This window comes from Bombus huntii, chromosome 4, assembly GCF_024542735.1.
Source record: "Bombus huntii isolate Logan2020A chromosome 4, iyBomHunt1.1, whole genome shotgun sequence".
NCBI classification, from domain to species: Eukaryota; Metazoa; Arthropoda; class Insecta; order Hymenoptera; family Apidae; genus Bombus; species Bombus huntii.
The window spans coordinates 7,478,967-7,501,465 of NC_066241.1; the positions used below are offsets into that span (position 1 = coordinate 7,478,967).

General features: G+C 31.4%; 5 protein-coding genes across 10 annotated transcripts; 3 read left to right on the top strand and 2 right to left on the bottom strand.

Annotated features, from left to right (window-relative positions):
* The first annotated feature begins 6,261 nt into the window (after positions 1-6,261).
* LOC126865012 (ubiquitin-conjugating enzyme E2 G1) lies at positions 6,262-9,461 on the top strand. Of its 2 annotated transcripts, none has more exons than XM_050617027.1 (6): positions 6,262-6,426; positions 7,456-7,558; positions 7,655-7,752; positions 7,835-8,013; positions 8,096-8,218; positions 8,315-9,461. In XM_050617027.1, the coding sequence occupies exons 1-5, from the start codon at positions 6,381-6,383 to the stop codon at positions 8,174-8,176; spliced, it is 507 nt and encodes a 168-aa protein (XP_050472984.1). In that variant the 5' UTR covers positions 6,262-6,380; the 3' UTR covers positions 8,177-8,218; positions 8,315-9,461. The 2 variants fall into 2 exon arrangements, with proteins under 2 accessions (XP_050472984.1, XP_050472985.1); XM_050617028.1 differs by lacking the exon at positions 6,262-6,426 and adding an exon at positions 6,491-6,942.
* A 147-nt stretch (positions 9,462-9,608) lies between these two features.
* On the top strand, positions 9,609-12,762 carry LOC126865005 (ovarian-specific serine/threonine-protein kinase Lok-like). The gene is made up of 7 exons (XM_050617015.1): positions 9,609-10,639; positions 10,747-11,019; positions 11,110-11,366; positions 11,430-11,633; positions 11,713-11,886; positions 11,949-12,113; positions 12,239-12,762. The coding sequence occupies exons 1-7, from the start codon at positions 10,495-10,497 to the stop codon at positions 12,455-12,457; spliced, it is 1,437 nt and encodes a 478-aa protein (XP_050472972.1). The 5' UTR covers positions 9,609-10,494; the 3' UTR covers positions 12,458-12,762.
* A 168-nt stretch (positions 12,763-12,930) lies between these two features.
* On the bottom strand, positions 12,931-15,140 carry LOC126865010 (succinate dehydrogenase [ubiquinone] iron-sulfur subunit-like). Its single transcript, XM_050617025.1, has 5 exons — positions 14,364-15,140; positions 13,953-14,209; positions 13,469-13,766; positions 13,268-13,390; positions 12,931-13,178 (listed from the first exon to the last, which is right to left on the bottom strand). The coding sequence occupies exons 1-5, from the start codon at positions 14,568-14,570 to the stop codon at positions 13,041-13,043; spliced, it is 1,023 nt and encodes a 340-aa protein (XP_050472982.1). The 5' UTR covers positions 14,571-15,140; the 3' UTR covers positions 12,931-13,040.
* Positions 15,141-15,318: 178 nt separating this feature from the next.
* LOC126865003 (trifunctional purine biosynthetic protein adenosine-3) lies at positions 15,319-20,322 on the top strand. Of its 5 annotated transcripts, none has more exons than XM_050617002.1 (17): positions 15,332-15,619; positions 15,892-15,974; positions 16,035-16,124; positions 16,210-16,457; positions 16,528-16,727; positions 16,795-16,989; positions 17,079-17,209; positions 17,309-17,519; positions 17,612-17,747; positions 17,808-18,030; positions 18,150-18,344; positions 18,429-18,684; positions 18,765-18,968; positions 19,056-19,202; positions 19,272-19,540; positions 19,614-19,871; positions 19,946-20,322. In XM_050617002.1, exons 2-17 carry the CDS (start codon positions 15,897-15,899, stop codon positions 20,129-20,131), a joined length of 3,027 nt encoding a protein of 1,008 aa, XP_050472959.1. In that variant the 5' UTR covers positions 15,332-15,619; positions 15,892-15,896; the 3' UTR covers positions 20,132-20,322. The 5 variants fall into 5 exon arrangements, with proteins under 5 accessions (XP_050472964.1, XP_050472959.1, XP_050472960.1 ...); XM_050617003.1 differs by having other exon boundaries at positions 15,896-15,974; XM_050617004.1 differs by lacking the exon at positions 15,332-15,619 and having other exon boundaries at positions 15,928-15,974; positions 16,193-16,457.
* LOC126865009 (dnaJ homolog subfamily C member 28) lies at positions 20,307-22,202 on the bottom strand. Its single transcript, XM_050617024.1, has 5 exons — positions 21,804-22,202; positions 21,394-21,525; positions 21,222-21,314; positions 20,787-21,140; positions 20,307-20,723 (listed from the first exon to the last, which is right to left on the bottom strand). The coding sequence occupies exons 1-5, from the start codon at positions 21,906-21,908 to the stop codon at positions 20,328-20,330; spliced, it is 1,080 nt and encodes a 359-aa protein (XP_050472981.1). The 5' UTR covers positions 21,909-22,202; the 3' UTR covers positions 20,307-20,327.
* Between the last annotated feature and the right edge of the window lie 297 nt (positions 22,203-22,499).

The following is a 22,499-nucleotide window of genomic DNA, read 5'->3' on the forward strand; positions in this document are numbered from 1 at the left end:
TATTACGGAATTTTATCTTCTTTTACCTAATGGTAATATATATACCTGTATATATATAATAAATATACCTAAATGGCAAGTATATAACTAAGTGACAAAATATACGTAAACGTAAAACAATCGTCGAATCGAGAAGCAATCTGCGAATTGAAAATTGCTCTTTTATGATACGTAGTTGATTGCTATACCGTAAGAACGATGTGTAAATACGTATGTAGAAACGTGAAACGTTTGATACATCGACGGTTGCCCCTGGACCAGAAGACCCTTCAGGCGAACCGGAAATATCGCTCGAAAATTCAGCCGCAAACGCGCGACTTTTCTCGTTTAACCGGTAACCACCGGAGGGAACGGTCTGCTGCGTTCGAAGTGAATCTTTTAGCTTGTCGAATGCGAAATCGTCGCCAGACAGCTGCCCCTGGAGCCTCTTACGATATATTTCATTCTTATCTATACTTCATCGCCAGGATTGCTTTTCCTCTAAACTCCTAAAGGCTGACCTTGAGCCTTGGTGTCTTCAGTATACGTAGGTACGTATACAAACTGGCGAAAATATTCGATTACTCGTAGACATCATTTATAAGTAGAATTAAACGCGTTATAGGTAGACTAGGGATTTTTGTGCAAATTTATGTTTCTATGGATACAAGGGTAGAAATAAAACGTAGATGAACATTTGTTTCGTCTAGGAAAAAATTATGAAAAATACACCGCTTTGCAAGTTTCGCGTATTTTTCTCCATTATGTATGCACTCTGTCCTGCACTTTTGTACCTTCAAACTTTGCATAAAAATGCATAAAAATCCCGCTGTCTGGTTATGGGGTATTTTGAAATCTCATTAGCGCTGTCACGAATCTCGATTTTCAAGCTCCATTTTCTCGAGAATCTCGACGAAACTTTATTCTATATTTTCGACTTGAATTGTTCCTTCTTTCAAGTAGAATCGCCACCTTGCTGATCGTACCGTTGCTGCTGAAACAACCTGTACAGTGGAGAGATCGTACGTTATTTAACTGTTATAAAAGAAAATTCGAAAGGTTAAAAATAAATATAAAAAAAAAACCATATCGCAAAGATTATTTCCGTGCCGATTGACCGCGGTAAAATAACTGCAACGTCCGCAGTGGTCTGGCGAAAAATTAAGCAGCCAAACGTCCCTGTTTCACACCGTACAGGTCTGAAAACGTTCACGCGCGACTTTTGATCAGTGGCGTGTGTACGCGAGAGATAGCCACGAGGACGTGGATGAAAACGTTGCACGTTGGCTCGAAATTTTATACAGCTACATCGGTGGTGGAAAGAAGAGAGGTCCGGGGATAAACGCCCGAGGGCTTCCAAGCGACCCCAGGATTATAATAATTCGCGTCACTGCGTCCAATTTCAATTTACCTCTGGCCAGGCAAAGTTGTTTCGCTAACAGGACACTCGGTATCTCGGGATCATCAGCATTTTTCCGGTGTTCTAAGTAGCGGGAGAGCCGATCGAGTTTCGCCACGAAAAGGAATACGAACTTCGAATTATCCCGCCATTCGCCGTATCTCCTTTCCTTTTATTCCTCGTCATCTCTTTAGATACTTTGAGATATCGTTACCGCTGTTCCTGAAGAGCACATCCATAAGATGTTCGAGCTTCTTCATTTCAGTAGTTTCTTTTCCATACAACAATAAATGAAGCAGGTATTTAAGTGATCTCATTTGGATGAGACTTATCCGATTCTTAAAATTTAGGTACTAGAATCGAATATTAAATATTAGAGTCTTATCGAATTATAATTAGAAGATACCTAGAGTATATGGTTTTATTCGAGTTGCAGCCTTTTGTTAGAATCTATAAAAACGTAAATTCGCATGGAGAGCCATAGTTTATTTATGTTTATACGACTTGTGATCGTATCGCAATTGTGTGAAAAATTCTGAGAAGAGTAATCAGCCGACTGAAGAGAAATAAATAGAGCCAGCATATAGATCGTACAGGTTTTATTCCTTCGATTATCGTTTACAGAGATACAAATTTCCATAAAATCCGCGTTCTATGAACGATTTCGTTCCGTCTTTATTAAATCTCTTTCTCTCTCTTGTTTTCGTGGTCACTGTACGTTCTCCGATCCCAACATTTGAAAACATCTCGCGTTAGAAAAATCATAGAAATTCTACGCATAACCGACTTTCGATGTCGCGGTATATTATCACGGCAATTCGGTAGCTTTATCGTTCGATGGCAGGACAGTATCCTTCCCTTTCCGTGCCCGCCTCTACCGTGTCTCGGCCATCGAACCGTAGCACGTACGTGGGCATAAATCTGACAGTCGAAGGAATCTATGAACAAAAGTGGAGCCACTTACATGCGCGTAAAGTAAAATTTATGGAGGGTGTGGGCATATAAATGCGCGACGTATCATAAATTTCAGTGCTGGACGTGGTCGAAGCGAGACGGCGAACAATAGAATCGTGGAGAAGAAAGAGAAGAAGAGAAAGAAAAGGGGCGGCGTGGAAGAGAAGAGGAGATCTCCCTCAAGTCTCGAAGGTACTAACGATATTGTTTGAGGCATTCGCGGCTACCAGGTCCGTCCTCCTCTAATTCACAAGGGGAAACAACAATTTATTTTGACGGGGCCACGGAAATACCCGAAGGACCAGTCGCAAATCACTGGCTGCACCGTTGCTTCGCCATGGGATTTCTTCGTCTTTTTCCTGTATTCTATAGAATGCTTGTTTTATCCTCGTCTACCCGTTACTAGTATTGGCATTGATATCGCGCTGCCTACCTATCGGTATGCCAGTTTGCTTGCGCAAAAGTTGCTCTTCGTATTTAAATATCGGTATCGATTTGATATTTCTGTTGAAGTATCTATTGATACTGTAGAAACGGAGTATGAATGGTGTATTTATTAACGCGTTAATAAGTACACGTATCGAAGAGGAAGTAGCCCATCAGCGATAACGTCGATATCGACGTCGTCTTTTCTAAATAATTTTTAACATTCTAGCGAGTGTTCTAGACATTTTTGAAGCAAAAGCAAGAAAGAAAAAGATCATTTTGCAATTGGTCACGATAGGAATCCCAGAAATACTCTGGCATATCGAACACGTTAAAATTCCTTTGCTATCCTCTATAACGTGTGAATTAATACTGGCTGATAGTCAGCGCTGTATTATTAATCGACTTAAACAATTAAGCTTTACAAGAGACTGGATATTAACCATCTATGAGCTTACTTACGCGTACTTATATTTATGTATTTACTTGTTATCTTATTATTTATAAAGTAGCTTAAAAATCTATTCTCAAATATCGGCCATAATATCGATATCTATTCCATTGCTATAGAATCAGATCGTTTATATAGGTCGTCCGAAATGTTTCTTTCGTTTTATAAGGAAATAATAGACGCGCAATGTTTTTTGTTTTATATTAGTTCATTGAATTATGCACGAACATAATAATAACAGAGATAGAACGAAATGGATCACACCTAATTCGATATAATAATATAAAACAGAAATTGTGGTTCATCTATGATCACCTTATTGAAACGAAAGAAACTTTTCAGACAACCTAATGGAATTAGATATCGTTTGAAAAGGCATTAATATCGAATATTGATCTCGACATCTTTCGATACTTTCCAACTTGTAGGTACTTAGGTAACTGTTAATCGTACCAGTATGTATGATCACTATGAATCGTATCAGACGTTCGTGTCATGTCGCTTTTCTACTTCTTCCAATGTTTTCTCTCGCTCTTGCCACAGGTAATTCCACGTATTTTTGACGAATCGAGATCGGATATTATCCCCGGCTATTAATCGGCTTCTCATGCGGCTGAAATTGAAGGGACGTGGAAATGACTCTTTTAATATTTCCTTCGACGGATATTGTGTCGCCCTCGTGTCGATCTTGCTGTTTAAACTGACGAATAAACCGACAGATTAAAAAAGTCGTGATCATCGCTCCATGCATCGTCGACGAAATTCCTCTACGGTAGGAATACTCGGTTTATCGTCGGACACGCATTATATCGTGATTTTCCGGCTAACAATAAGTAATAGAGCTTTTCAATGAAATGAAAAAGATATAGAATTTATAAATACACAGGTGATTCGCTTAAATCGAACAATAAAATTGTATTATCCGCTATTGCAGGTATCGAGGAAAAGATGACCAGCAATAAAATCTGGCGATGAAATTCTTTCATGGTAGAATACTTGCTTTGTTACCAGAATAGATTACGTGTAGCACGTTATGTGTTTTTAAGTAACGGTAACTACCGTACAGTATTTTTAACGAAAACAAGAAAACGTAGGATTTATAAATATACAAGTGTCAAATAATATCAAATAATAAATCCAGTCTCAAAATTATATTAGCTGCTATTGAAGGTAGAAAAAAATAATCCACCCTGCATATTTTACTTTCCCTATTTTTGCAAATATATATTTTCTAATTTATCCGATATATATGAAATTTCCTCGTAACATTTTTGTATATACCCTTGTCGTTACTTAATCGTAAGTCTTCTAAAATATCCCTCGTTACTAACCAAATTCCCACCCTAACGTCTATTCCCTCGGTTCGATAAACCTAATCCGTTTCTCCGGTAAATTCCGGTTGGAAAAAATAAAGGAAAAAAAAAGTGAGCCTGCTAGCGAAGTATGAATCAAAGCCGATTCCCGTGAAGAAATGTTTCTCACTCGGAGCTCCTTCGCCCTATATTACATCGATGGGTACCGAGCGATGATCGGTTTAGAGGAAATCGTCGGCACTTTCGTCGCCGGGTCGTTTATCCTCGTAAAAAGGTGGGAACCAATCCGAAGGTAACGGACAACTGCAGGAGTGGTGGCTATCTCCCTAAGAGGAGCTGAACTTCTCCAAGTTTTTTCCTTGCTCCGCGTTTCTCGATCGTTTGGCATTATTAAAGCCACGCCCTGGATTTCCATAGATCCCAGCGTTGAACCGCGTCATCAGATAATAGGATGAGATCGTACGTTTGCTTTGCGGTCCCTTTAAATCGAATCCTCGTTGCAAAGTAGGCCGGAGAATAGTTAAGATATCGAACGATCCGCTTCAACGTTTCTCAGATTCAGCGTAAAATAAGGTTACAAGATCGTTAATGATTGAAATCGAAGGAATATTTCTTTTTAATTTGATCGAATCGTTCGATTTTACTTCTTGCGTGCCTTCTGCTTCGTATTCTCTGACCGTATCCTTTATTACATTCGTTACATTACGTTTCTTATGCTCATTATCGTTTCTAGGCTACCTATGTCTTAGTTATATAAGACGTATCACAATAGCAATTTGTACGTATAAATGAATAAATAGTAAGAATTATTTTGTGAGACTATTGCACGACTTGCGGTATTACGTACGAAAGTTTTATGTTGATAACGGTTGAAACATTCCCTTTAGGAAAATTGATTTATTCGATAGATTGAAAGAAATATAGAACAATTTACAAATAAATATAATTTTATAATATGATACAATATGTAATCTATATAAGGTACATCGCATTAGACGCACTTCCTATAAAATTGTGTAAGATGGCACTGTAACTTACGTATGTACTAATTAAATATTACGTGTAAGTAATATGATTTAAAGATTACATTTATTTTAACTTCGACTATAAGACATTTTACGTTAGTATCGCTTAATCGAAGGAACTTGTACGATCTAATTGTTTAAAGTTCTCCTCGCATACACCGATTCATCCTCTGCATTTCTAGTATTTTATCTGTTAACAAAAGGAAAACCAATTTTTACCCACTTTCTAAAGTATCGACCTCGAAGAAACCAATGTTTCTTACGCCCTCTGCGATTTGCTACGGCGAATATAGGAATTATGTATATCATTGACCAAGGACTGTTAAGATCACAACAGCGACGAAGACCTGCCCTTAGTCAATGATTACATAATTTTAAGTCCAGGATGTTACATTAAAATTTAGTTCCAATTCTAATCGCTACAAGCGTTGCAATCTTATCCTACGCTGAATCGGTAACGTTGGGAATGATATTAAAATGGTAAGTGTATTCTGGAATCCCTAAAACGTGTGACCACAGACGAGATCCTTAGTCAATAGCGTGACACAAAAATACATCAGATGTTAGGTCCAATCTGTCTTTCGTTGATATTTTTATTATCTTTTAATTACTGGAAACTACTTATCGACAGCGAAAAGATCCGTAATATTTGCAAAATCTCCAACAGAATGCGTAGCTGTTTAATCAGACCGGCGCATAGGAAAGACGGAAGAACATATGTTTAAGCAGTAACGCATGCGCAGACATTGCTTCCGCGACGTACCTAGCCATCTTTCCAGTCAAGCAAAAGTGATTGTTTTCAGCTTTAGTCTTATTTAACGGAACTTTTATTAATGTCAGAGCCACAGTCCGCGCTTCTACTACGAAAACAATTAGCAGGTATCCAGCAAAGCCAGTATAAGTGCTAAGTGTGATCGGTGCCTCAAATTCGAGTTGAACGAAAAGCCGGAACCGTTCTCATACCCCAAACTCGTGCGATCTCATCATCGTTGTGATTCGACCCTTGAGATTGGCTTTTGTGAACATTTTTTCTGTCGAAATATCACTTTCTCGAAACCTCTGTAACCTTATGTGAGCACCGATTAAGCCTTCCGTAGTCTCACGATGGCCCTGCGCCTGATTAGGGCGTGAAAATCAATACGGCTACGGAACCGTAGTGTACCTCCCATGAATAACTTTAACCTAGCATTTAATATCGCGTTTACTAGTAGTTACATCCGTGTCGGGTCTAAATTTTCTTATGAACGATTTTCAAGCACGACGAAGGCCGTTTACGCTGTTACCGAAAATAATTGCAGGCAACGTTATTTATAGCATTTCGCGCGTCACCGAATACAACGCGGTTTCGACTAAAAAAAAGACAGAGAAAACCATGCCGTGCAACGACCACCGAAGGTCAATCTTCGAACCATAACTACTGTATTACTTCTAAGGCAACGAATGAAACAATGAAATTCCTGAAAATTTGCTCCTACCATTTATCGTGATTTCGTTCTTCTTTGTTAATTAATCTTTATCGTTGAATTTTACATGAAATATCGTGTCACCTTTGTCTCGCTAACCCCGTGGGTATATGACGGTTGCTTTGTGCGTTTCAATTTGACCTAACCTAAACAACACTGAATAACAAAAGTATCCTTTTGATGTATCCAGACCAATGTTTCTTTGTATTGACGATTTTTTTCGATGTTTTTATTATCGATTCAAAGTATGATCAATCGTATTTATTTTTGGACGGTTCTGTGCTTGCTGATTCAAGCATATTTCCAGTGTTTTAATATTATTTTATTGTTCCGCATTTTAGATATATGAAATTCTTATTAATCCAAAATATTTTTCAAGTTCAATTTCATGAGAAAATTATTTAAAAATACAGAAACTTGATTTAAATTTTCTTCTCTTCTATAGAATTAAATAAAAACCCAGTAGAAGGGTTTTCAGCAGGCCTCATAGACGACAATGACATATATCAGTGGGAAGTACTCATTATTGGACCTCCAGACACATTATAGTAAGATATTAATTTGTTTATTTTATAATATATAATATCATACATACATATGTGCATATCATACGTATTTTTACAAATATTTTTTTTACATTTTAGTGAAGGTGGGTTTTTCAAAGCACACTTACAGTTTCCAAAAGAATATCCACTTAGGCCACCGAGAATGAAGTTCATAACAGAAATATGGCATCCAAACAGTAAGACTTTTTCTTTAACAGTAAGATTTTTATATATATTATATAACAAAATAAAAATTGTAATGTAATTTTATATTTATAGTCGAAAAGAACGGTAATGTATGCATATCGATTTTACATGAACCTGGAGATGATAAGTGGGGCTATGAAAAAGCATCAGAACGGTGGTTACCAGTTCACACAGTTGAGACTATTCTCATAAGTGTTATTAGTATGCTTGCAGATCCTAATGATGAAAGTCCTGCTAATGTGGATGCTGCCGTAAGTAATATTCTGTATTGTACAAATTTAGATTACTATATCATTTCAACTGTTTTTACTGATATTAATTGCAACACTGTAGAAAGAGTGGAGGGAAAGCTATGCAGAATTCAAGAGAAAGGTGGCGAGGTGTGTCAGAAAGAGCCAAGAGGAGTGTTTGTAGGAGATGAACAATTATTCAAATGGAAAGACTTATTTAATTCTGGTAAGTTCTATAACGTTTTTACCAATTAAATTATTCAACAAAATAATATATAATAATGAGTGTGTTTGAATAAACTTTTTTCTTATTTCTCCCTAGGGAAGCCGTAAGCACTGTAAGAAAGAAACCGACGCTCAGCATTAAGCTAATGGACAACAGTGCCACTAAAAACGGATATAGCCTGACCCATTCTTAAGCAGAAAAAGGGAGGCAGAGTATGTGTGACAATAAAAGATAAAATCACACATCTCTATGAAGTTTATACCACCGCCACTGACGTACCATCCATTGATACGAAGAACATAAAGGAAATACACGCAGCTCACCTTTTACATAATAAACAACTAAAAAACTAATTTACACATATACATAATGCAAAAAAATTATCTGTACGATTATTACCTTAATATTGATAGTTATAAACTTAACTTCCCTGTTCCTCCTGCTCAAGAGTTAGCCCTACCCTTTATACCTAAAAGCCTGTAATTTAAAATGTTTACGTTTATCATTGAATAATAATTCCTTAGTGGCGTTTCGTATTTTCTTACTTTCGTAAATATACATAAATAAATTTTTGTAAAGTCAAATACATGATATATTTATATATATATGTATGTATGTATGTATGTATGTATGTATGTATGTATGTATGTATATATATATATATATATATGCTACAATCGTTAAACGTAATGCCAGTAAAAAATGAAAACGAAATATATGTGAATCAATTGTGACATCGTGGTAAACCTATGTCGATTAAGCTGTACAATCACGGCTATGTAAAGAAATGTAAAATTTCCGTTGAACCGTAAGTTGCCAAAATAACGAATTCTAATTAAAGTGATAATAATGCTAATCACAATATTATTATTAGAAATATATCATTAATTACAACTAGTAAATTTACCATAAAATTTCGTACATGCTTACAAAAACTATACATATTTCAACCAGTGCCAGTTTGTGAAGTTATTGTTAAGATTTACCTTTTTATTATATCTAAACTTGCGGTTCGAAGTCATAAAAACATTCAAATTTTTTATCCGACTATATATAATTTCATACTGTCAATTAAATTCTACAATATGAAAAATGTTTATTATATTCCTAGAACCTGCATTCTACTTATGACATCTAGTACGAAAAGATATTTTTATTATTTACCACTGAAGCAAATTGCTTTTTTCTATACTGTGATTAATTGTTTGCTTATGTGTAATAAATAATAATACCTTATTTTTAATAGATTACAACTTATTTGATTTCATGGATTATCTTTTTTCTTCAATTTATTATTATTTTTATATTTTGTTTCATACAATAAAAATTTACATACGCGTTGTTATTGTACATATTAACAATACTGAATTTTTAATTACCAAAAAGTTAACACTTATTTATAAGAACTACAAAATTAAATAACAAAGTAATGTACAATAGACAATTCAGGATATTATTTTAATAAAAAAATAACTGATAGAAAATATAGATAATACATTATAATTGTTTACTTACACATTTTTTAATGTCATAAATATTAATAATACAATTATCACTTTTTAGTTGTATAAAATATTATTGACATACATTAATAGTTGACTTTAATATTTATTTACATGTACATAATGTTCAATGAAAAATTCATTGGATGATTGAAAGATTCTCTATGATTTTATAAATTATACGTGTACTCGCAATACATTTATAATATGTAAACACATTTATAATACGATCTATAGAATAAATAAAGCACGTACGTAAAAATTTCTGACAAAAAACTTATAATAAAGGCGTCTATAGCTCTATTAATACTAAAATATGTATATTGAATCTTAAAAATTAATTATACCTGATTATACATAAATAGATATAGCAGATACCTAATTTATCGACATAAAAGATTCAAATTTCTATCTACAAACTTACAATGTACTTCAAATTCATTGTCGGAGCCGCAGTTTCACGTGTTTATTTATTTTGTGAGTTACGTCGTTACGTTATGGATTAATGCTGTGCAATCGCAATTTAATTTTGTTGTACTTAATTCTGTAAAGGGAGTAATGAAATATTTTCAAAATTAATGTTTGTAAATTTCTGACATAAACTTAATATTGTTTTAAAACACCATTTTCTACAGAATTACGATCAAACACTAATATTATAACTGATTCTGTTTATATTTAATTTCTTCTTAATTTTATTATTTTTCATTATCTAAAACCTTGACGTAGTTTAAAAATATTTTTGGTTTGTATTGAACCAAGTAATTTATAACTATGAACGATGAACAAATTGTTTTGACATTACCTGCTACACAAAGTGTGGATGCAATATATTTGACTCCACAAGAGTCATCACAAGAGAAAACCACGACTGTATGGGGCAGATTATGTCCTATCAAATTACCTTTTAAGACAATGGGTAAGAATATATATTTATTTAATATTGTGTATTATGTGCAAGTTTATATAATTTATAATATATGATATTTATTGTGTTACCTATGTTAATTCCATTTACTTTCATAGAAATGACCAAAGATGTTTATACTCTTGGTCGAGCAGAATCCTGTGATATTTGTGTTACTAGCAATGAATTAAAACCAAAATGGCTTAGCGTAATGAGTAAGATACACTTTAAAATAACTAGAGAATATATTGGTAATGATAATGATGCCATAGTATATTTAGAAGACTTAAGCCAAAATGGAACTTTTGTTAATAAAAAAAAAATAGGCCGTGGGAATAAGATAATACTCGAAAGTAACGATATAATATCTTTAGCACAACCTGTAGTCACTGGTAAATAAATTATATCTTATAATAAGCATGTATATATTATACATAAATCTCACATTTTATTTGCACTATATAATACAATATTTGCTACAGTTTATATATTCATGAGTACTACAGCATGTGAAAGCAACAATCTTCCTCCAGAACTCAAAGATAAATATACAGTGTCATGTAAATTAGGATCTGGGGCATGTGGAGAAGTGAATATGGTATTTAATAAAATAGGTTGTCAAAAATTTGCTATGAAAACTATTATGAAAATAGGTGGCACAACAAATGGACAAAAGCATCCGTTAAATGATCCTGAGAAAATTATGAATGAAGTTAAAATATTAAAAGCCTTGAAACATGTAAGTGAATATATAAATTGCTAACCTGATATAGAATGTATTAATATGTACTTTATTCTTTAGCCTTGCATAATTCGAATGGTAGAAATTGTAGATACCCCAAAAGCAGTATACATAGTTTTGGAATTAATGGAAGGTGGTGAACTTTTTGAAAGAATAAGAAGCAGGGGAAGATTATCAGAAAAACATGCAAAATTGATTTTTTATCAAGTTGTATTAGCTGTTAGTTATCTACATGATTGTGGTATAACTCATAGAGATTTGAAGGTATGCGTTTTTCTTAAATATCTGTGATATTTCGGTATAATATAAATAGTGAATAAATATTCTTTGGTCACATTTACAGCCAGAAAACATATTATTAGCTAGCAATTCAGATGTTACATTAGCAAAGGTATCAGACTTTGGTTTATCAAAGTTAGTTGATGCACAAACTATGATGAAGACATTTTGTGGGACCCCTATGTATGTTGCACCTGAGATATTGTCTACTATTGGACGTGGTTCTTACACGAATCAAGTATGTATATGCAACAAATATCTAGAAGAAATAAGATGTTTCATATTTTTTAATTTAACTAGGTTGATGTATGGAGTTTGGGAGTAATATTGTATGCTTGTTTAAGTGGTTCAGTACCTTTTAATTGTTACGACAAGAATATGAGTTTGCAAGATCAAATAAAGTGTGGACGTTATGGTTTTCCTCCTTCCAAATTTGGACATGTAACAAACAAAGCTATAGATCTGGTATAGTAGTATTTGATGAAATGTTATTGCAAGATACACGAATAGAAATAATTCTATTTTCTAATAATGATTTTTCTAAATAAAAAATAATAATAATAATAATAATTTTCTAATAATCTTTTTAGATTAAGAGTATGATGACAGTAAATCCGAGAAAAAGGATTACAATCAAACAAGTTCTATTACATCCTTGGTTACAAGATCGTGAACTTCGAGAGACTGTTGATACCTTATTATCGAAAGAAAATGACGAAAACGTAGCGCCGCAAAATATTTCCACTAACACTCAATACAAGAATGAACAGCATCACAATTTAATTAAAAGAGCGAGGTTACATCTATAATTATGTTACTTCCCTCTAGTTCTAGATAATATCATTATTTCAAAAATCATTGATCTCTAATCTATTTGTTCTATTTATTATTTATCATATAAATTGACTAATTAGTCGACAAAAGTTGTCCACATTTATACATAACATGAAAGACCAACTTCAATTATTTTCATTAGGTTAATAAAGAAGAACAAATTAAAATAATTATATTTTAAATTGATTTAATTTTCAAGTACACAGTTATAATATAAATAAAATTAATTTAATAATAAAATTAAAAATATAATAGAGAAACTTTGTAACTGATATGCACCAAAACATTGTACAAATAATAGTTATAAGAAATTATTTTCATGTTTTATATTTTTTTACGCTTGTAATTATTAAAAATTTATGAAATATATTCTTTTTTACTAAAATTTCCGTACGTGTTAATATAAAAAGAAATTTAATTTTCTCATGAAATCTTATCTTGATAATTTTTCATTGAAAAACAAATAAAACCTTATATGTAATAAGAAATACCGGTTTATATACAATTACAAATCGTATCAAGAATAATGTTTCATTAATCATGTTTTCCTTTTTCCATCTATTCCTCTCTGCATTGGTACTGTCCTTCGCCGTTACATGGATTTGGAAGTGGAGTTTCCATGTCTGGCCGTTCCTTTTTTGTTAGTCCCGCTAACAATCGTTTTATTTGAGCTATTGCTTTTCCGGGATTTAGAGCCTTGAAAGAATTAGCCACATAATAATAATATATAAGTTAATAACAATATTTGAATTTCTACTCTTTATATAACGTTGTGCACTTCATACCTTCGGGCAAGTTTTTGTACAATTGAAAATAGTATGACATCGATATACGGAATAAAAATCACGTAATTTACTAAGTCTTTCTTTATGTCCCATGTCACGTGAATCTATTATCCACCTATAAGCCTGCACGATAAAAATATTTCATGGTGTATTGAATATTACGTATAGGACATTCTTTTCTGTAACGAATAATTCATGTACCTGCAGAAGAGTTGCAGGACCTAAAAACTTATCACCAAGCCACCAATACGGTGGACAAGAATAAGTACAACATCCACAGAGGATGCACTCGTATAAACCATTAAGTTTATCTCTATCTTTTGGACTTTGTAGGATTTGTCGTAAACCAAGAAAATTGTCTTCTCCAGGACGTTTTAAAAATGGTTCAATATGCTGGTATTGTTTCAGGAATTGTTCCATATCCGTTACTAAGTCTCTAATTACGTATGAGTGCGGTAAAGGATATATGACTATAGGTTTTGGCGATTCCTTCACTTTTCTAAGAATAAAAAGATAGGATACTATACGGATTTAGGATAAAAAATATTATAAACTATTTACTTTACTTCGTCTGACAATGAGTGTTACAATTTTTTGAATAATTATTATGATTCAGGCAGATATGAGTAATGTATGCATACTATCATTATGAAACAACAACAAAAAGGTATTTTTCTCGCATTACGTGATGCAAGCCAAGGTATTAACACCATTTATATTCATCGAACAACTTCCGCAAATTCCCTCGCGACAGGATCTTCGATAGGATAACGTGGGGTCATGCTCTGCTTTTATTAATGCCAATACATCTAATACCATGGTGCCGCATTTATTTAAATCCACACTGAATTGTTGCATGAAAGGTTTTACGTTTGGTTTTTCAGGATTCCAACGATATACTCGAACAGTCTGCAGTCTGGGCTTTTTCGGTACCTTCCGATCCTAAATATGGATTAATGATAAGAAGAGAGAAAATTTTACAATTCAATGCGTAATAAAATTTATGAAATGAAAAAAGAAGTACAGAGGAAATGAAAAAAGCTTTTATTAATAAATATGAATTTTTAATATAACTGTAACATTTATGGTTGCTAACTTCTGGAGGTGTTTTGCATTCTTTCATAACGGCGATTTCGGCGTTAATTATGTTTTCTGTCTCAGATGGTTGCTTTTCTGCCTTTCCTGCACTGGACAAAAATCTATGGCTTGAAAAACGACTATTTTGACGCATGCCTCGTCGAAGAGATACAATTGTACAAAACCAAAATCGGCTCGCATGGCTGATAATATTGAAGTTGAACATTGTACTTGTAGAAGTTTTATGAAAAAGCTTTTATAAGTATCACTTGAGATTATAAAGGCATATTTCGTTTTTCTAATCTTTTTATCATTTTGTTTTGTAGTGACAGTGTAATTCTTAGATAAAATAGAAACAAAATGTCATCATTTGAAAGAACTTCATAGTTGTTCTTTGACGATTTGTTCACATTAAGAGAAAAAAATTATTATGTTATACACATAATTTATATAATGCTAGATAATATAGAAATAATGAAATAAAAATAGCAGTATCATATGTTTTTGAATTAAAGTTAGATCCAATAAACACATGAATTGTATAAAAATTATAAGATTACAAGTATGCAACCACACGATTACAAATTCACGATAATTCGTGAAAACAAATGATAGTATTTCATTGACGTACAACGTTTGATATGGATATGCAACGCCAAGGTTTGTTGATTTTGCAGTACCGCAATTTATGACATAAAGTTATATTCATACATGGATGATCATTTTGCAATATTCATATGTTTTTATTTATTAAAAGTATAATTATTAAATAATAATATTATTAAAATACCTAATATCTGATCCTAAAATAATGAAAACATTATGTTTCATATTTTAAAGCAATAAATTTCATTTATTTGAACATTAATCTTTATTTATACTGTTGCTCAACATTTGTTCCGCGGCATAATATTTTAAATATCTCGAGCTATTTTAAAAGGTCAGAAGTTATCGTCTGTTACACACGAGTTATAATGGAGTAACCCCCGCAAAGAAGCAGTCTTCCTGCGAATCAAGCTACAGCAATTCGTTAAAATTTTCATAGTTATACAGATATAAGCAAGAACGATTAAACGTTTCAACTTTACTTGTTTACCACCTGTTGCTCCAAGAAACACGTTATTGCTTAAGTAGTGGGAATCACATCAAATACAATTTTGAATCACGTGTATTAAATTAGGAAGCCAATAAAGCAATAAAAAGAGCTTTACTACATTCAGGGCTTAATATTCTTAAAAAAGTGCAAAAACTTTCCGAAAGATAATAAATACGGAGGTTATAAATTTATTGTATTATGTAGATAGTTTATAATATCGAATAATATTGGTAATACTATCACAAAATGATCTTGTAATGAATTTATGAATATTTTGCTTTTATTTAATATATAGTAAATATTTATACATAATATGTATAATGTGGTATTATGTACATATGTAAATAGTATTATACAAAATTTGATAAGCTTATTTGTTTGTATATACTCTTATTATGTTACATCTTTTTACAATTCATTCATCATTAATATAAAATTTAATATTCTTTAGGCAGTATGCAGTATGCGGTTTTAGTTATTGGTAGTGGTGGTAGAGAACATGCTATTGCTTGGAAACTTTCACAATCTCCTTATGTAAGTGTCTTAAATATAATATATTATTATATAGGTAAATAAAATTAATAAAATTTCTAGGTAAATAAAATTTATGTTTCTCCCGGAAATAGTGGAATTTCATCAGTTGACAAAGTTTCTCTAGTGAAATTAAATGTTAAAGATAATAAGGTATATTTTTATTATTTTATGAATTGGACTATATAATTATACGAATGAATTAAATAAAATTATGCTAGGATTTTTTATTACGTAGGAAGTAGCAACATGGAGCAAAGATAATAAAGTAAATTTGGTAATTATTGGCCCAGAAGAATATTTGGCTAATGGATTAGCAGATGAATTAAAGAATGTAGGTATTAATTGTTTTGGTCCACAAAAAGCAGCATCTAAAATTGAAGCGGATAAATACTGGGCAAAAGAATTCATGGATAAATGTCAAATTCCTACTGCAAGATGGAAGGGATTTGTAAATGCAGAAGAAGCAAAGAAATTTGTTGAAAGGTATATTAAAAAATTATATTTATAGGTAAATTTTAAGAAAAATTATTAAATATATAATAATTTATTATAGTGCACCATTTCCAGCACTTGTAATAAAGGCTTCAGGTTTAGCAGCTGGAAAAGGAGTCATAGTAGCAAAAGATAAAGAAGAAGCTTGTAAAGCTATAGATGAAATATTAACAGACAGAAAATTTGGGTCTGCTGGTGAATCAATAGTTGTAGAAGAATTATTAGAAGGAGAAGAAGTATCTGTACTTGCATTTACAGATGGTATAAAAACAATTTTTAATCAAAATTATTGTAATTTTATTATGCAAAAACTCCTTTTTTTCTACAGGGAAAACTATTGTGCCAATGGCACCTGCACAAGATCATAAAAGAATATTTGATGGAGATACAGGACCAAATACAGGTGGTATGGGTGCTTATTGCCCATGTCCATTGTTAAACAAAGCAGATTACGAAGTAGTGAAAGCAGACATCTTACAAAAAACTGTTGACGGTCTTAGACAAGAACAAATTTCATTTGTTGGTTTGTATCAGATATTAGAGCTATATTATAATTTATAATACATTTTACAGAAACAAATTTAAAAAAATTTATTATTTTTAAAAATATAGGTGTATTATACGCTGGATTAATGTTAACAAAAGAAGGACCAAAAGTTCTAGAATTTAACTGTAGATTTGGAGATCCTGAAACACAAGTAGTGTTACCATTGTTGAAATCAGATTTATTTAGTATTATGAAGGTTATTTTTTATTTTAATATGAGAAATTATAACTATGAATTAATAAATGCATGGATTAATGAAGGAATTAGAGAATTAATTTAATATTTATTGATACAGGCCTGTTGTGAGGGTTCTTTAGTTGAATCTGAAGTTATATGGGAAGAAAATCTGTTTGCTGTTGGTGTTATTTTAGCATCTCGAGGATATCCAGTATCATCATCAAAGGGTCAAGTTATAATAGGTGTCAATGATATTTCGTGTGAAACAAATCAATTTGTTTTCCATAGTGGCACAAGTATCTCTTCTGAAGGAGAGTTATTAACCAACGGTATATTTTGTTGAACGGTATCTGGTTGTGTCAATTCGTATATAGATATATATACGAGTTCAGTAATATTTGTCTGTTTGTTTATTTATTAGGTGGAAGAGTTTTAATTACTGTAAGTTTAGCACCTTCATTGGCTTTGGCTGCTGCTAAAGCAACACGTGCCGCTCGAATCATATCATTCGAAGGAAAGCAATTTAGAACAGATATAGCACATAAAGGAATAGCAAGGTATCATGTAATAAAAATTATATAGAAGAAAAGAAAGATTTAATCAAGTAATATTACCAGGTCTATATTGCACAATGGACAATTGACATATAAAAGTAGTGGTGTGGACATAGAAGCTGGAAATTCATTAGTTTCAGCTATTAAACCAACAACTTACTCGACACAACGTTTAGGTACAATGGGTTCGATTGGTAGTTTTGGTGGTTTATTTGACATAAAAGCTACTGGTTATAAAGATCCAATCTTAATATCTGGAACCGATGGTGTTGGAACTAAATTAAAGGTATATAGATATTTATAAGAAATTTAAAAGATTACATAATGTATAGATGTATTTCTATAATGTATAAGCAATAATAATTCCAATATAATAACAATGTGTAAAATCTATCAATTTTGCAGATAGCGTTTGAATGCAAAAAACATAATACAGTGGGCATAGATTTAGTGGCTATGTGTGTAAATGATGTTCTTGCACATGGTGCTGAACCTTTATTCTTTCTGGATTATTTTGCTTGTGGTAAATTAAACGTTGATATAGCTAGCAATGTTATAAATGGAATAAGTGAAGGATGTAGAAAAGCTGGATGTTCATTGGTAAGCAAAAATAAGTGTACTTTTTAATCTTTTCCTCTAATATATTGATTAAGTAAGAATATTATACGTAAATAATGGATCTAGATAGGCGGGGAAACAGCAGAAATGCCAGATATGTATTTCAACGAAGAATACGATTTAGCTGGTTTTGCTGTGGGAATAGTTGAAAGAAATGATTTGCTTCCACGTGTAAATGACATAAAAGAAGGTGATATTGTAATTGGCTTATCATCAAGTGGTGTGCATAGTAATGGATTCAGTCTTGTTCGAAAAATTTTAAAATTAGCAAATAAAAAATATTCAGATGTGGCACCTTTTTCTGAAAATAATCGTACAATCGGTATTTGTTTTGTTTCTTTATCTATGGTATTTTTCCTACTATAAAAAGAGAATTTTATTTACATCTATTGCTCTTTAAAGGCGAAGAATTGTTAGAACCAACGAAAATTTACGTAAAAGGAGTAATTCCTGCTTTGCGCACGAATTTAGTAAAAGCATTTGCGCATATTACTGGAGGAGGTCTGACAGAAAATATCCCAAGAATTTTACCAAAAGATATGGGAGTAGTTTTAGATGCAAAGACGTGGATTATTCAACCAATTTTTGCTTGGTTGGCAACTGTAGGTAAGAAAACGCAAATGTTATTCAAATTTTAACGTATAAATTTATTTTATCCTTATATATATTTTAAAATATCTATATATTTCATAGGAGAAGTTAATAAAGAAGAAATGTTAAGAACGTTTAATTGTGGCATTGGAGCTATCCTAATTTGTTCGGAAAGAGATAAAGACAAAGTGTTAAGTAAATTACAAATAGAAAATGCTAAGATTATTGGACATATAATTAATTATAAAAGTAAGCTCCATTTAAAATTATTTTATCAAAAATACTTTTATTTATATTTATACACATTAAATATTGCAGAAAATCAGACTAGAATACACGTTAAAAATTTTGAGGAAGCGTTAGAATTGAAAATGAGACAATACATACCAGATATAATTTCACAATTAAGTAAGCCTTTAAAAAAAGTGGGTGTTTTGATATCCGGTAGTGGAACCAATTTACAATCACTAATTGATGCAACTAAAGATCGATCTCAACATATTGGTGCAGAAATTGTTATAGTAATATCTAATAAACCAAATGTTGAAGGACTTAAACGAGCTGAAAAAGCTGGTATTAAGACGGTGGTAATTGTTGTTTTTAAAATTTTGTACATTTCTTTACCTTTCATCCATAAGTCATTTCAATATGTGATCATAGGTTATTAAACATACGGATTATCCCAATCGAGACGCATTCGATGCAGCAATGAATGTTGAACTCAATGCTTTTGGAGTTGAAATAATCTGTCTTGCTGGTTTCATGCGCATTTTATCAGATAATTTTGTAAATCAATGGCGTGGTGCCTTAATAAATGTGCATCCTTCATTATTACCATCATTTAAAGGTGCACATGCACATAGAGATGTTTTAGCAGCTGGAGTACGTGTTTCTGGATGTACAGTGCATTTTGTGGAAGTATGATATATATTATATTAGAAATTTTTCTTTACATTAAAGAATTCTTTTATATTATTAAAAATAATTTTCAGCCCGATATAGATTCTGGAGCAATCATTGAACAAGCAGCAGTACCTGTACTGCCACATGATACTATAGAAACTCTTCAAGAGCGAGTGAAGACGGTTGAACATTGTATCTTCCCACTAGCTCTAAAACATTTAGCTACAGGAAGGATACAGTTAAACGAAGATAATTCCATTACATGGAATTATTGAACTCAAGATATTATGTAATTATTTTATGTATCATTTGGTACATTTATATATAATATATATATTTTTTTAATTTGTATATATATATTAAATTTTCTATCAATAGTAGTAAATCAGTATAGAAGTATCAAGATTTTTTAAAAGAAATGTAGTAAAATAATGTAATACAATAAAACAGTATGTTTTCTATGATACTTTCTTATTTAAAAATTGAAAATATCATTCCAAATAAAGTGTCTTCCTCTTTGATAGGAGCATTAGAATGTACTTTTATTGAATTATCTATTTTAATTGTTTTTTGTGGTGGTGTTGAAAGTGCCTCGTTTGCAAGATCTTCTAATTTAGTATGAAGCATTTGTTTCTGAAGTATAGGTACTAATAAATTATACTTATCGATTTTACTATTTATTCGTTTTGTTTCAGACCTAAAATTTTCTACAATGTTCCTCCAAGTTTCTTCATCTGTGTAATTTAATGGAAGATCTCCCACATTATTACGGGCGTTTATTAATTGTTTCCGTAAATGTTGTATTTCTTCTCTTATTTCTTTAGATAATTGTATCCATTCTGGAGTAAATCCATTTTCTATTAGTATCTACAATTTAATATTCTGCATATAATTTATTGTAAATTTCTAATTTATATTAATTTATCATACCTCATTTAATTTGTAAGTAACAAAATCAACATATGGACTTCGAGTATTTGTATTTTCTTTCAATGGTTTACCCATGCCTGGTAGATCTTTAAATTCACCTTTATTCATTGCTTCTTGAATTAAATCTTCTACTAAACGATCCATACCAAAACGTGTTTTAATATCTTTGGCACGTTGTTTATCCATTCCAACTAATGTATTACGTTCTTCAGCTTGTAATTTTTTTAATCTATGTTCTAATACATTGTCAACCGCCTTTTGAGCTCTTTCTATTGCATATAACTTTTGTCTTTTGCTATGTGTTCCAATTCCTATGTTATAAACTAAATAATGACGATGCTGTGGAGCTGTATGCTAAAACATGAATATATATATATATTAGATCAGGAAAAAAATAATATGTAATATATATATTGTTTAATGTTGCATATATACTTTAATATCAAATTCTTCCACTTCAGGTAAGTTCGTGCTCTTTTCTTTATCTTTTATTCTTGCTTTACGAATCTGTCTATAAGCAGTTTCAATCTGTGAAAAATTATATTACAAGTGTATTATAACTCGCAATATTAAATGATCTTTATTAGTAATACAAGATATCTCATACCTCAGAAAACTTGGCTGCATTAGCTTCTGATGTACCACTGTCTGGATGGAATCTCTTTGCTTGATAAACAAATGCTAATCTTAGTGTCTCATCTTCACAATCTTCTGCAACTTCTAACGTTTGATACCATTTCTTGAAGTGCAATAAAGAGTATATAGATTATTTATGTCAAGTAACATTTTAATTGAAGAGGTTCAATGTATATATATTTTACTAAACATATATATACATAATAATTATAATAATAGATAATTCTATACTTAAACAGAAATTTTTATTATAATTACATTGAAGAATGAATGTATTCATAAGGAATTTGAAAACACTAGTAAATGTCTGAATGTAATTTTCATACCAAAACACATAGGACTAATGTTACATAGATGTAATAGAAAATATACGTTTTTTACCTTTATATCACGTTGATGTGTGAATCTTTTTATCTGCATAAATTCCCAATAAGGAATGCAGTATATGTGCTTCAATTTCTTGTTACATCGATTAAATTTTAACATGATTGTTATTATAATTTTGATATTTTGTTTTACGATTATATAACTTATCGTGTTATTGTAATATATATTAACATATGAACTATTCTTTATGACAAATATTCAAAATAACCTACATGTTTATTCCGAAAAACAGTTATAAATTGTATGCCATGAGTAACATTCTGCAAAAATGTACTTTTCGGTACGAATTAGATATTACGAACATATTAAAAGACAATTTATTTATCATAGAATCAACACAATTATTAAAAATCATATAAGAATGAACGTAACATTGACGTTTTAAAAACGTATGTCATATACATATCAAGTATCACGTGGTAAACAAACTCAGCTGTCCGTTATACAGTTATTTATTCATCTGCTTACTTCTATAATATAAAATAAAAAATTCTATAGAAACTTTTATACATATATTTTAATATAATAATTTGTACAACTTTATAATTAACTTTTATGTTTCTATTAATATGTTACAAATAAAAATTACAATATCTTCATTTCTATATTTAACAATAATTTTGATACAGCGCTATAAACTACATATATGCAATGTAATGTTTGTTAACTATTGGATTGACAACTAAGTGA